At 48.8% G+C, this 13,213-nt stretch overlaps 1 protein-coding gene across 1 annotated transcript in view; it reads right to left on the bottom strand.

The window, feature by feature from the left end:
• Positions 1-1,596: 1,596 nt before the first annotated feature.
• Positions 1,597-13,213, bottom strand: part of LOC108153309 (dynein heavy chain 3, axonemal) — a 35,780-nt gene continuing 24,163 nt past the window's right edge. Inside the window, exons 33-52 of the mRNA XM_017283220.2 lie at positions 12,940-13,145; positions 12,568-12,882; positions 12,279-12,510; positions 10,297-10,422; positions 9,036-10,120; positions 8,660-8,971; positions 8,446-8,593; positions 7,863-8,073; positions 7,664-7,798; positions 7,428-7,600; positions 6,545-6,712; positions 5,694-6,253; positions 5,463-5,637; positions 5,221-5,393; positions 4,438-4,920; positions 4,198-4,377; positions 3,978-4,137; positions 3,493-3,902; positions 2,804-3,014; positions 1,597-2,305 (exon numbers count right to left, since the gene is read on the bottom strand). Of these exons, the coding sequence (XP_017138709.1) occupies positions 1,976-2,305; positions 2,804-3,014; positions 3,493-3,902; positions 3,978-4,137; positions 4,198-4,377; positions 4,438-4,920; positions 5,221-5,393; positions 5,463-5,637; positions 5,694-6,253; positions 6,545-6,712; positions 7,428-7,600; positions 7,664-7,798; positions 7,863-8,073; positions 8,446-8,593; positions 8,660-8,971; positions 9,036-10,120; positions 10,297-10,422; positions 12,279-12,510; positions 12,568-12,882; positions 12,940-13,145 (5,793 nt within the window). The 3' untranslated portion in view covers positions 1,597-1,975. The remainder of the gene's footprint in view (positions 2,306-2,803; positions 3,015-3,492; positions 3,903-3,977; positions 4,138-4,197; positions 4,378-4,437; positions 4,921-5,220; positions 5,394-5,462; positions 5,638-5,693; positions 6,254-6,544; positions 6,713-7,427; positions 7,601-7,663; positions 7,799-7,862; positions 8,074-8,445; positions 8,594-8,659; positions 8,972-9,035; positions 10,121-10,296; positions 10,423-12,278; positions 12,511-12,567; positions 12,883-12,939; positions 13,146-13,213) is intronic.

Below are 13,213 nucleotides of genomic sequence, written 5' to 3' on the forward strand. Positions count from 1 at the left end.
CAGACCTAACGACACTATTTATACACAAAATCCGATCAGAGATCCGCGAAAAGTTCTCGGCTGGCCGGCCGATGTCCATTCACTTTGAGATGAGCAGAGATCGAGCAGAAGCGGAAACCGGTTACCGGTTACCGATCGCCGATCGCGGATCACCGATCACCGATCACCGCCGAATCAACTACCGCATCGATGGATCGCTGGTTGCTGTTGCCTCTTCTTTCGGGGCATGGAGGGAGGGGGCTTAGTGATTCGGATTGTCTAGTTGCTATTGTCAAAAAGTGTCTCAAGCACCAATTGAACTCCAGCTCCAGCACGCGGGTTACCAATAAAAAAAAAATAATAAATGATCATGCCAGAAGACAAAACGAAAGCAAACAGAGCAGCCACTAGCCAAAATGGATTCGAGACGTAGGAAGAATCTCTAACAATAGTCGAGGGCGCTTTGGCATTCATTCTCGATTGTCTCGAGATTTGATTTGCATCGGCTTATGCCTATGTCTGGGGCTGTGGCTATGACCGGGCCTGGCTGGTGGGGTATTGTGTGTGGCATGAATAGGTCTGATAGATTTGTGTCAATTCAATGGATCCACCATGGATCAATGGTAATTAGAAGCGGAAGTCGCCGCTTCTTCATTTTGTCCGGCTATGGATGGACGTGTGTTTTTTTCTTTTTGGGGGGGGCTCTCGATCAGTGCTTAAGGCCATGCCATGCTCGTTGGAGAGTGTTCGGCCAGCATCACGATATGATTATGATGGACTGGACTGGACGGACTGGAAGGTTGAGCCGAGAGCTCTCGAGTATTGCTATTTTTGGCGCACGGCTACGGCTACGCTCCATTATGCGGCTATTAATAGAGGAATGATTTAAGAGACTTAACAGATGAGATCGCCTCCTCTTTGGCATATTTTAATTTTTTTTTTTTTTTATAGATAATTTTTTTTTTTTTTATTTAAATTGTATGTTTTTGTGCTCCAATTGAGCACGACGCATGCCATAAATCTTTTTGATATGCTAAATTGCGGCTGGCCCCTTCTCCAACCTCTCCAACCATTCCACCTTCAAATCCCACTCACATCTGAGAGATTCATCTGGCGGGGCAGAATGATGGAGCACCTTTTCGACGAGATGATGGCTTGGCAAGAACTTCGAGTGGTTTTGGTCTGTCCAAAAAGGTATTTTGATATGGAGATTGTATAAGAATAGAATGGAATTCGGTTTTATTTTTATTCTTGGCCATTGTGTGGGTTTTACATTTACTCTAACCCCACAGAGGGGGCATAACATCCTGTTGGGCGTCTGGATTTGTAATAAGAATTAGTGAATGGCTTTAAAGTGAATTAAATGAAAATGCTGGCCGGATTTTGTTGTAAACATTTCAAATAGTATGTCGATTGGGGGTGTTGTTCATTCGTTTATTCATTTGTAAATGGCGCATATAAAATATATATGTGTGTATGTGTGCCCCCCTCTTGGTTGCTCTGTATAGTATTCTGCATATTTAATTTATATCTGGCAATCAGCATCATCATCATCATCATTGCGCAGAGCGGCCTCAGTCCTGCCCCATGTCCCGGTGTCCCCATGTGCCGTGCCCCGTGGCCCAGTTGCGAGTTGCGAGTTGTCGGATGTGGAAAACACGGGGCAACTGAATAAACAAGACTCCTCTCTCCCCCCCTCCTTTCCTTCTCTGTTGGGGGCTTCCTAGGTGGTATATGGTATATGGATAAATAAAAAAAAACGAAACAGAAAAATGCCCAAAAATATATCTCCATATAGATGGGGTCTCCGGGCCAGGCCGGACGACAGTCGGAAACCCCAACCTCAGTCCATTCTCAGGCCAAGAATCGCAACGGGGTGCCAAGGATCGTAACCCGTACGGCATATCCGGCCAGTGCCCACTCCCACTCCCACTCCCAGTCCCAATACCAATACCAATCCCACACCCAGTCCCCCGTGGTCCCCCGACCCCCGCATTTAATCATCCAACTGGCAGAGGCAGGCCGTGCCCCTGTTAATCCAATGCATTTGCGTCCGGGAGCACTTCAGCTGCAGGTACATCACGAAATTGGTGGAATGGCCAGTGGTGGACAGGACGCCGCGCCGTTCGCTGGTCTTGTACACGGGACAGTCGTAGATGGAGTCGCCTCCTGCGTCGGCCCCGCCAGTGGTGCGGGGTATATCCTCCAGGGCCTTGAGCACCGGACGCAGGTAGATGACCGGCAGAGTGTCGAACAGTATCTTGGAGAAGGATTCATCTATCTCCTTGGTCTTGCGATTCCAGCGAGCGCCCTCAATGAAGATGCCCTGTTTCGAAGGGAGGGGAGAACAGAACGCGATATTAATGGAGGCAGAAGGGATACTAAGGAATAGGTGCAGTGCAAATGTATCTAAGGATCTAAGGAGTGTGTGCCCAAAGGTGCTACACCCAGAGAAATATAATAGTTAAGCTTAGATTTAAAAATGTAAACTAAAATAAATATATTATTATATATATTTTAAGTATTTTCTACTTAGATTAATAATTCGATTTATGTTTAATTTCATTGTGTATTTAAAAACCCGAATATTTCCATTAAATATGGGTTTGTGTAGTGCATTATACATATCTATGTACATATATCATAAGAAGTGTGTGCCCAAAAGTGGTAGCAGTAGTCTTTCTAGCCTTACTTGTATAAACTTGGTCTCATCATTGACCTCTTTTTGTTCCTGTTGCACGTTGCGTGTTGGCATGTTTCAAAACTCATTTGTAATCAAGTGTTCAATTCGTAGAATTAGAGAAATTAGAGAATTAAAACTTACCCGAATGTAGGCCCCCACCTCGGGGGTCTGGCTGACTTGCACCTCGAACTTTGTGACCGCAAACTCAATGAATATCATATCGATTTGGAAACGATTCTTGCGCGAATAGTTCTGCAAGACTCCGGTGATGAAGGACTGCGTGAAGTAGAAGCCCGAAATCCAGTACACCGTGGGTTCGCCCTTGTCTATCCAGTCCTGAAAGAACGCCAGTCTGCGGGTCAGACGAGTGGGTCGGTCAGAGATGGAGTTATCTTATTTTTCAATTTATTAATAAATATTAAACATGCGATGACAATAATAAAAGGGAATGCACACACACAAGCAGCACCAGTAGCAGCGGCAGTGGCAGCAGCATTGGCAGAGGAGCGCATACAAACAGCAGGAGCAGCAGCGTCCTTTGATGTCAAAAGCAAATAAGATTTTTGCCATGAATGGCAGAAGCAGCAGAAGCAGGAACCACAGAGGCATGGGGCAGGATGCTTGTGTGTGCCGTATACATTTATTATATTTGCACAATTGAGGCAAAGAACGAAAAGAACCCAAGGAAGTGGAGAGGAGAGGAGAGCTCAGCTCTGCTCAGCGCTCCATACAATGCCATTGATGGCTGCCCAAATGGTCTAGGACCCCATACCACATATCCTTCATATAAGTATATATATATATATAAAGAGAGAGAAGGAAATACTCACCGGGCGAGTAGGTCGCTCACGTAGCTGCCCAATGGCTTGAGCGAGGGGTAGCTCTTCTTAAGCCAATCCGCCGGCAGCTTCCCAATGACCATCGAGGCATGGGTGCGCTCCAGTTCGGGTATCATCGCAATCTGCCCCACCACCGCCTTGCTCACGTTCACCAAACTCTTGCGGATGTACGACAGCAGTCGATTGAAGCGTATCAGCTCCTGCCGTAGCACAGTGTTCATTGAATTGCTGTAGATCACGGGATATGTCTTGGACACCTCATCAATATCGTACTCATCCGGCAGCTGACTCAACAGCTGCTTGCAGATGGCTATGGCTGGATCCTCCTTGGCCCCACCCGCAGAGCTGGCCTTCACGGAGGCCATCAGATCGGTCTGGGTGAGCAGAACGCCGCTGATGAGCTGGTAGAGAGGGATAGCAAGGCATAGAGACAAATTGAAGGCATCCCAGTGGGACTCTGGGAGCGTGTGACCTACCGCATTGGTTTCCTTCACATTTCGATTGATGTCCGCATTCTCATGCAATCCGTAGACCTCCGGCTGGGGACTGAGCGGAAAGCTGGATACATACTCAATGGAGTTGAGACGCGTGGGACTCAAAGGCACACGATAGTTGCCAGACTGGGATAGGGCATAGCTGTGGCAGAGGAAATTAGATTAAGAGCTATGGCAAAAGATAATCATGAGTCCCACGCACTTTTCCTCCGCAATGGTTGTGGGATTGTAGATCATATTCAGCAGCGACAAGATCAGGCGTCGATCCTTATCATCTGTGACTCTGCCGCCGTAGTTGCACTCGCCCGTAAGATAGACATGACCACGGAAAGGAATGCTCTGGCTCTGCATGATGAACATCTTCAATTGCAACAAGGAGATCCTAAAAGAAGGGGAAACATTTGGAGATATGTTGGGGATAATCCAGATTCGATTTTCTTACTTCAAATCGGATTCATTGAACTCGTAGGGAATATTCCATCCGAGAGGACCAAACTCTCGTCGCTCCTGCACGACAGCGTGGAAGAAGACCAATGCAAAGACGCCACGGAGCCAGCACTTGTTGGCGGAGTCCGAGAAGAGGAAGGCATTCGTGAAGAACTTGTCACGCATGAGGGGATCCGAGGTGAAGGAGCGATGCATGTTCGCCCGCAGACCCTTGGGCGGTTCGTTTGTCATCTTCACGGAGTTCTGCAGCACCGAAACGGGAAAGACCGAACTGGGATACGATGTGCACCACAGACGGTAGTCGGTGTGGGCGCCTTCCGTTAGGGTCGTGTCATTGCAGATGCGCTCCAAGTCGCCCATCCAGCTGAAGGCGACGTGACAGTTCTGCAGGACGACCCACTGGCCGTGACGGGCCGCGTCTATAATCATCTTTTCAGCCCGCGGTCCCTGGCCCTGACCCAGCGAGATGGTTTTCAATCTGTGCGGGAGAGCAGAGAGCAGGAGCGGATGTGCTTAGCATAAATTTGTCTTTTAAAGTTGGGAGGAGGGCGGAGGGTGGAGCAACAGCCAGAATGGATACTCTGGGATGAAGGGATGGATGGCCGCAGAGGGGCATCCCACATATCGACAAGGCGCACATGTCGCGCTTAATCGAAAACAAGCCACCTCCCAGGGTGACACCCCCACCCAGGCTGTCCCATGGAATCCCTTTCCATGGAGCACGAACATGGAAATATGAGCCACTCTCCACTCCACACCATCTCGTTAATTAACTTACTTGTCGTACATGTTGCGTTGTTTGGCGAACATGAAGAGGCTGGCCATGGGATCCGATCCGGGCGAGAGCAGAAACACCAGCGGTATTTTCGGCGAGCTATCCGCAAACGAGGCACCCAAATCGAAGGGAGGCGGCTCCACGAACGACTTGTCCAGGTTGCGCGTAATAAAAGCCTGTAATAAAGGTATATCAAGGGCTCTGCCTCGAGAGAGAGAGATAGAGAGAGTAGGCTTGCAACATACCCTCACAGCAGGCACCAGCTTATCCGGCCTTAGGGCCTTGAGGACGATCAGATAAAGCATTTCATTGACCGTATTGTGGGGCGCTGGCAGCGGCAGTTGGTCGGGACTCGCAGCATCGTAATACTCCTTCCAGGCATCCTTGCTGCTTTGCAGTTTATCGGGGAGATTCTTGAGGCTGCACCAGAAAAGATTTTTCAGTTGGGGATGCCTTTTCTGAATACCAAGACTTACTCTGCAAGATCTGTGGCACGAACGACGCCGGCCCATGCCTTGTCCGGGAGCCAAGAGCTGAGAGGATTCGGGGGAATACTCTTGAAGCCAATGCCTCCTGTGAGGAAGAACAGCAGATCGTTCTTCTCCACACGACCCTGCGACACTAGGATGCCCAGGCACATGACGAGCGAGATCACGAGCTTGTCCTTCTCAAAAAGAGAGCGACAGACGTTCGTGTAGATGGACTTGGTGAAGTAATCGTTGAGGTTGTTCAGCCGATCCCCCAGATTGTCCGACTTGGGGGCCTTGAGGATGGTGTTCACAAAGAGATTGAGGAACCAGGAGAGCGAGTACTGGTACATGGGATCCACATTCGCCAGTTCGCTGATGCAGAAGAACAGAATGGCCGAGTGCTTGGCCACGGGTATATATTGCTGACGGGCCGCATCTATTTCTATTTCGGTGGCCACGGCAATAACCTGCTTCTCTTGGATATCCTCGGACAGGATTTTACTGGAGGATAGAATGTTGATGGCATTCTCGTCCTCCAGGACATTTCCCTCCGAGGTGGACAGAACCTAGGAGAAAGGAAGAATGTTGACTAAGTTCTAACCGATTTAAGCTGTGGTTTGCTTTCCAGTTAATTGAATTGTCATTGGACAGGCACAAAAGCATAAATTGCGCTCGCCTCGGCCTGGCTCTAATTGAATCTGGGAGCAGGAGTCTGCAGACTGCAGAGCAAACCAAATGGAAAGCAAGCGAAGCGATGGCTCAAAGGAATGAAAATATTTATTATGCCACGAGCAGAAACAGATGCAGGAGAGGAGCAGCAGCAGAAGCAATAGAAACAGTTGGGGATGGAGCCTTACCTCTAATATCTTCGATTCGATGGTGTACAATGCATCACGATTCCTTGCGGATTCAATAATCAATTGTTCCTTCTTCTCTTGCAAATCGGGACGCTCGTGTGCCACCACAATCGCCAGCAATTGTTCGCGTAATCCTTGTTCCGTTATCATGAAATTTAATACTGTTACCTAAACAGAGAACACAAGAGGACACAGGATCAGTGCTAGTGGAGGGTATGGTGTGGCATGGAGTGGAAGCGGCAGAGGCAGCTTCAGCATCGAGTGTGGCACGTAAAATGGAAAGAAAACTCAAAATAAACACACAATGTGACACAAAAAAAAAAAAGGAAAAAAAGAAAAGGGGAAGAGGAAAAGGAAAAGGAAAAGCAGACATAGAGAGAGAGAGAGAATCAGGAAAAGGTTGAGGGAGTGGGAAAATAGAGATGGTTAAAAAGAAAACTGCTGACAACAGTTGCAGCATAAAAAGCGATGGCAAAACGGCAGCGCAAGAGCGAAATGCTGGAAAAATTTTATAAACACCCTCGACAAGCGAGGAGTCGAAGCAGGACTAGGACTAGGACCAGGGATAGATGTCCTCGCTGCCGCAGAGAGTGTGCTAGTTAAGCAGCCATGTCGCACGTACATCAGCGCCCTGTCCCAGTCCCAGTCCCAGTCCTAGTCCTAGTCCACGGTCCTGCCCCCGACATCATCGTCAATGCCAACGAAAATTTGCATATTCCTTGCCGAGTGCCGCTTGCCGCCTGTCGCCTGCTGCACTGCTGCCTGCTGCCTGCTGCATCACATTTTCCAAATATCAATTTAAGTTGGTCGTTTTATTACACAACTAACGTCATCATTGCCCATGGGGCTTACTCGAGTTGGATCTGAAGCTCCGACGACTTACCATAACCATCACTTCCGGCGGATAATGGGGATTGCGTAGACAGGTCGTTATGTATAGACGAAAGTCGGGATTGTATTCAATCATTGTGTCGCCGCTCTTAATGAACAGCCCGCCCTTGTGCTTGATGATGTTCTTCTCCAATATGGGCGTCAGATTCGAGTCGAGTTTCTGGCCTGTTTGGGCCAAACGAATCAGCAAAAGACCAGGATCCATACAGAATCACCCGCCGAACTTACCCACATTCTCGATGAGCACAGGCTGGCCATAGGAGATGGCCAACTCCAGGACCTGCATGTAGTTGGAGTCGCTCTGCTTGACCACCTTTAAGTTGTTGTTCTTTTCCATATTCTTGATCCATTTGTTGGCTTGAACTGGAAAGAACATTGAAAATTATTACAGAAAAGAAAACGCATCCATAAGTAACCTTCTACGCACCCTGGGGATCGATGAGCAGCGAATAGCGACTGGAGTTGGTCACAATGATGCCATTCTCCACGGAAAAGTTATCCGCCGGCAGTCCAGCCAGCGACCAGGCACGTATCGTCATCGGATGGCCCAGTGTGGTGGCCAGCGAGAAGGTTTCGCTGCACGGTATGTGCCGCTTGAGGCACAGGGCATTCCATTCGTTCAGGATATTCACACGGTACTGCAAAATGGGATTTAATTTGAAGGGAGAAGATTTTAGCTAGATTTTGAGCTAAATTTCAGCATGTCAGCATTTGTGCATACGGAATCGTGTATACACAGAGAATATAGAAGATAATATGGCAGACAGAGTGAGAAGGAAATGTCGCGTCAGACATCTGAGAGCGAGGGAAAATTGAAAAAGCAGCGCAAGAAAAAACGAAACGAAACGAGAGAAAAATCAATGCAACGTGCTCATGCATATTAAAAACCTTTATGGGAAAATCACCCGGACAGCTGAGAAGAGCTGAGAAAATGGCCATTAGCGGGGGCACTAGGATGGGAAAGGGAACGGGAATGGAGATGGGGTCCCACATACTCCTCTCGTACTTACCTCCGTGGTAAAGAATCCCAGGTAAGCGGTGCAGCCGCCAGCGAGTAGGACATCGCCCACAATGTTGCTGATGGATTCGTGGAGATTCTTGGCAGCCTCAGACCAGCGAGTCTTCTCACCGCCCAGGCCACCCAACAGCTTCTCCGCTCTGTGAATGGTTAAGAGAATATAGGGATGAGAAGAGAAGAGGATATATATCCGTGGCAGACCAGACCTGTTCAACTTCTTCTCGCAGTTGTCGATCTCATCCTCGAGACGCTTCTTTTCGCGCGACTTTTCTGCGAAGAAATCGTTGAGCTTCTGCAACTTGTCCAGAATGACCTGCAGCTCCGCTCGCTTGGCATTCAGCTTCTCCATTTGCTGCGAGAGTTCGCCCTCGGCCTCGGCCAAAGCGGCCTTCTTGGGCATCACAATCCGGGCCACTTTGTCGTAGACATCCATGGCTCGGACCCAACGACAGATGCCCTCGCAGGCCATCGAAGCGGCCTTGATCTTCTCTGGCACAAAATCACGATCGGCAATGTATCTGAAAGGAAGAGGTGCAGGGCATAAGCCAGGGTATATATTTGAGGATCTGCAGGGATACAAACTTCTCACGAATCTTCTTGATGATCGCCGGGGGAATGTTGTCCTTATCGAATGTCTTCAGCGAATCCAAGAACTTCATGTCGCTGAGCATGCGCATGGACGGACCCCAGTAATCCTCCGTCATGTGTCCACTAGGGTCAGGCTTGCGATCGGGCTTGATGCCCTTGAGCACACAGACCGCTTCCATGGTAAGCTTCACGCCGTACGGAGGATTCTTCATGGATTTGACAATGAAGACGTCGGCGGGCTTGAGGGTGTTCAGCGCCTCGAGGGCCGCTTCCATGGCGGGTATGGCCTCGGCCAGATCCGTTTCGCAGTCATCTTTGATAGCCTGGGCGGCGGCGGCGGCCTCATTGGCCGCTGCCTCATCGGCGCCCACCACCTCCTTCTTTTTCTCGGCCTCCGCCGTCTCCCGCTCAATGTTGACCATGATGCGGTCCGTCTCCTCGGAAAGAACCTTCAGTTTCGGCTGCAGATCGTAGAGATTGGCCTGCATCTCGCCCACCTGGCCGGCGGCAAAGTCGAGCTTCTCCAGACCGGTCGTGTAGCGGTCCCGCAGTTGTGTGATCTCGTCCAGCTTGCGGGCGTAGAAGATGCGGAAGGCCTTGAGCAGCTCCAGATATGCAGAGGGCGTCACATAGTTGCGGCGCCCGAGCTCCAGGTAGCACTTCTCGCTGGCATCCACCACCGACTGGTGGAAGAACATGACACAGTCGACCAGATCGTTCTCGAGCTGCGTCAGCTCCCGATCCTCCTCGACGGTGTCATGGCGCCCTTCTGCGCCCTGAGCGGACTCGTCCGAGGGACGCGGCGGCTGTGCCTGTGCCTGCTCTGCCTCGACCTCGTCGTGGGGACGATGCAGATTCATGGACATGACAAAGTAGATGCCCACCCGGGACAGCGCCTCCTCCGGCCAGGGCATGTACCAGTCGATGGTGCAGCAGTTGATCAGCGAGGGATAAACCCGAATGCGCTCCTTGAAGGAGTCACCGATGGGCGAGAAGGCCAAAGCAATGTGCAGCTGCTCTCGTATGCGGTCGATATAGAAGGCATACACCTCGCTGGGCAGCGTGTCCAGATTCCTGCCCTAAAAGGGAGTTGTGTTCAAATTTTGGGTTTATTTAACACTCAACTGGGGATGGGAATGGGGACAGTGGCCGGCCAGGGGCATGGATTTAGCCAGAAATGTATTTACCACTCTCGGCCGGTATACAGTTTCCATTCCCTGTCCCTGTCCTTGTGCCTGTTTTATCCTGCACTCACCAGTTGCTTGGCAACATTCGCCATGTTCTCCATGATGGTTGCCTTGTCCTCCAGCTGGTAGAGATTTGGCAAATCACCAGTATTAAGTATGCCATTGATATCCTCCACATAGCCCTCATCCGTTGCCTGAAGAGAGAACAGGATAGACAGGAATTCACAACTGTGCAATGCAAATCGAAGTTTTGCATTAGGGATTGGGGATTAGAAGTGGAATCAGATGGAGTAGAGTGGAGTACTAGGGCTTGAGCTGCATCTATAGATGGTGCTAGTGTGTGTGTGTGTGCTCTGGCCAAATGCATTTTTATGTAACCTGTGCCTCCTTTTGGACCTGATACTGTGCCCGTACAAGCATTTTGCATTCAACTAAGTGCCTCTCGGTTCTACCTCATCCTCATGCTCATGCTCATGCTGTCGGACTGTTGTCCTCTCTGGTTGGTCCTTTCAGGGTATAATTTTTAATTAATATCTGCAGGCGGTGGGCTTTGTTTACCCCAAAAACTGGCCGGAGAACAGATAAATCATTGATATTGCGATACACCCGAAAAACAATCCTAATTCCCTGGAAACGATATCTTGCCCAGAGGCCCGAGGCCGGAGCCAATGAGTGCCTACAGTAGTCTTGATTTCCACTTCTCGATTGGGTATTGAGTATTGTCTTGTGCGGAGGCCTGGCAGTGGAAACCACCCATACACACAGTTAAGGCCGTTTTAATCCGCCCCGCTGGCTATGCTCCTCTACGGCTACATACTGTCGGTCACGCTTCATGGTCAAATGGGGCCGCACAGACAAACATAAACCAAACACAAAGGATCCCGATCTGAATCGGAATTCGGACTGATAAAATGTATAACAATAAATTTGTAAGCACCTGCATATTGTTTGCCATATTGGTAGTCGGCCGGTGGTCGGTAGTCGGTAGTCGGTATTTTTGGCTATGCTAATTTATTGACCCAACATTTAATTTGGATTTAAGCCGCCGCTGCTGCTGCTCTTTGATTGATTTGCCATAATTTGGTTTGTCTGTTGGCTGGTATTTGGTGCTGCTGCCTGCCTGCCCAACTGCCTACTTGCCTGCCTATGCAAATTACTGAGCAATAATCAAGTTAGTTGAACAATTAACCTAATTATAAATGCAAATTCTGCCCAAAACAATGAGTGCTGCTCTGCTCTGCACTGATTTTAGGCTTCCGTATTGAAAACGGATTCGAGGCGACAATCAATTGTTGATTTATTCCAACTGCAAGATAGTCCATCTCCCACTCAAGTCCGTCGTTCTGTGTGTGTGTGTTTTATTTCCAAGAATATTCAAATTAATTTCAATTTAATTTATCAATTTACATACACTCGGAGAAAAAAGCTTTGACAATCAAATATTTACACTTAGATTCAAGAATGTGTACCAAAAGACTTGTACCGAGTGGGGAAATTGTAAAAATGGAAGGACTTTTACTTCTATTTTCACAAATTACTCACAAATAAATTTATTTAATATTTAAATTAAATCTATTTAATATTTAAAATAAATATATTTAATATTTTCCTATCTATATTAATATACATATTTATCCTACAAATTTAATATATTATATTTATTTTTAAGCGCTTTATTTTTTTAGATTAAATATGGCCCTTTTAAAAATTGAGTTAAATCATATTCAATTTCACAATTTCCCATACCAAATATTTCATTAAAAATTGTTTGTTTTCATTGTCACTATGCCCCTTTTCTCTGAGTGTACAGTCGGAGGTAGAGCATAGACAGATACGGTGATGGATACGGAGACAAGGACGGGGACGCGGACGGGCGGGCGGTATAGGGTTTATGGGTTTGTTGTTCCCTCTGCCCTGGAGGTTTTGATTAAAGCTGTCTACGATTTACAGCCGTATTAAATAGCCATTCTGGTGGCGGATTAGCATAACACGACGGCGAACACAGAAACCCAGCGGAGAGGGGAGACGCAGATCTCTATCTGTCACTCACCTGAGCATCGGAGAAGAGGAAAACGGTGTGATTCAGATTGAAGCTGGCCGACATCAGTATCTTCTTGAGATCGTCCCGCCAGTCGGAAATCGTATAGCTCTTGGACACCTGCACTGTCATCAGGCGGCAGTCGGCTATGTAGGCCGCCAAGCGACAGGAGCTACGCCTTCCCGAACCGCCCATACCCACCATCAGGATGTTGCCACGCGGCATTTGCAGCACTCGGGAAACCCTGAAACATGACAAAGAGATTTCAAGTGGAGAACACCTCCATCATGGGGTATATTACCTGCTCACATGCTCAATGGCAAAGCGGAACATGACCAGATCCATTCGCGTACTCGAGAAGGAGTTGTACTCCCTCAGATAGTACTTCATCAGCTTCTCAAGCTTCTCGTAGCTCTCGCCCTCGTCGTAGAACTTTGGCTCGGCATCGGGTTCCATGTAGTTGCCGTAGAACAGATTCCGGATATCATTGTCGCTTAGCTTCTCGCCGGGCTCGACGCGTTCCGCAAAGGCCTGCTCCAGGGGGAATCGCAGACAGGTCTTGCAGGCATCAATGGCCATGATAAGCAGCCGATCCCGATCCCGCTGGTCCACCAAACTGCCAGAAGATACCGATTGGAGATATGAGGAATGACAGCCAGACAGACCCACTCACCGGTCATAAAATACGCGATAAGTTTCGTGGGCCCACAGCCGTCCGAGCTTCTCGGGGTCCGGCATCCGCTTGGCGGGGACCATGACGATGCCTTGGAAGACGCGGGTGATGTCACGCAGGGAGAACGAGTAGTGGGACTTGGCCGGTGTGGGCAGGAGGGTGCGTATTGCCTCGCGATATACGCTGACCATTGCCTCGGCCAAACCCTGCAACATTGCCAGAAAAAAAAAGGGTTACACACATCCTCAATAAAAAGAAAAACAACAGCAACAAC

This window comes from Drosophila miranda, chromosome XR (genome assembly GCF_003369915.1).
Source record: "Drosophila miranda strain MSH22 chromosome XR, D.miranda_PacBio2.1, whole genome shotgun sequence".
Taxonomy (NCBI): domain Eukaryota; kingdom Metazoa; phylum Arthropoda; class Insecta; order Diptera; family Drosophilidae; genus Drosophila; species Drosophila miranda.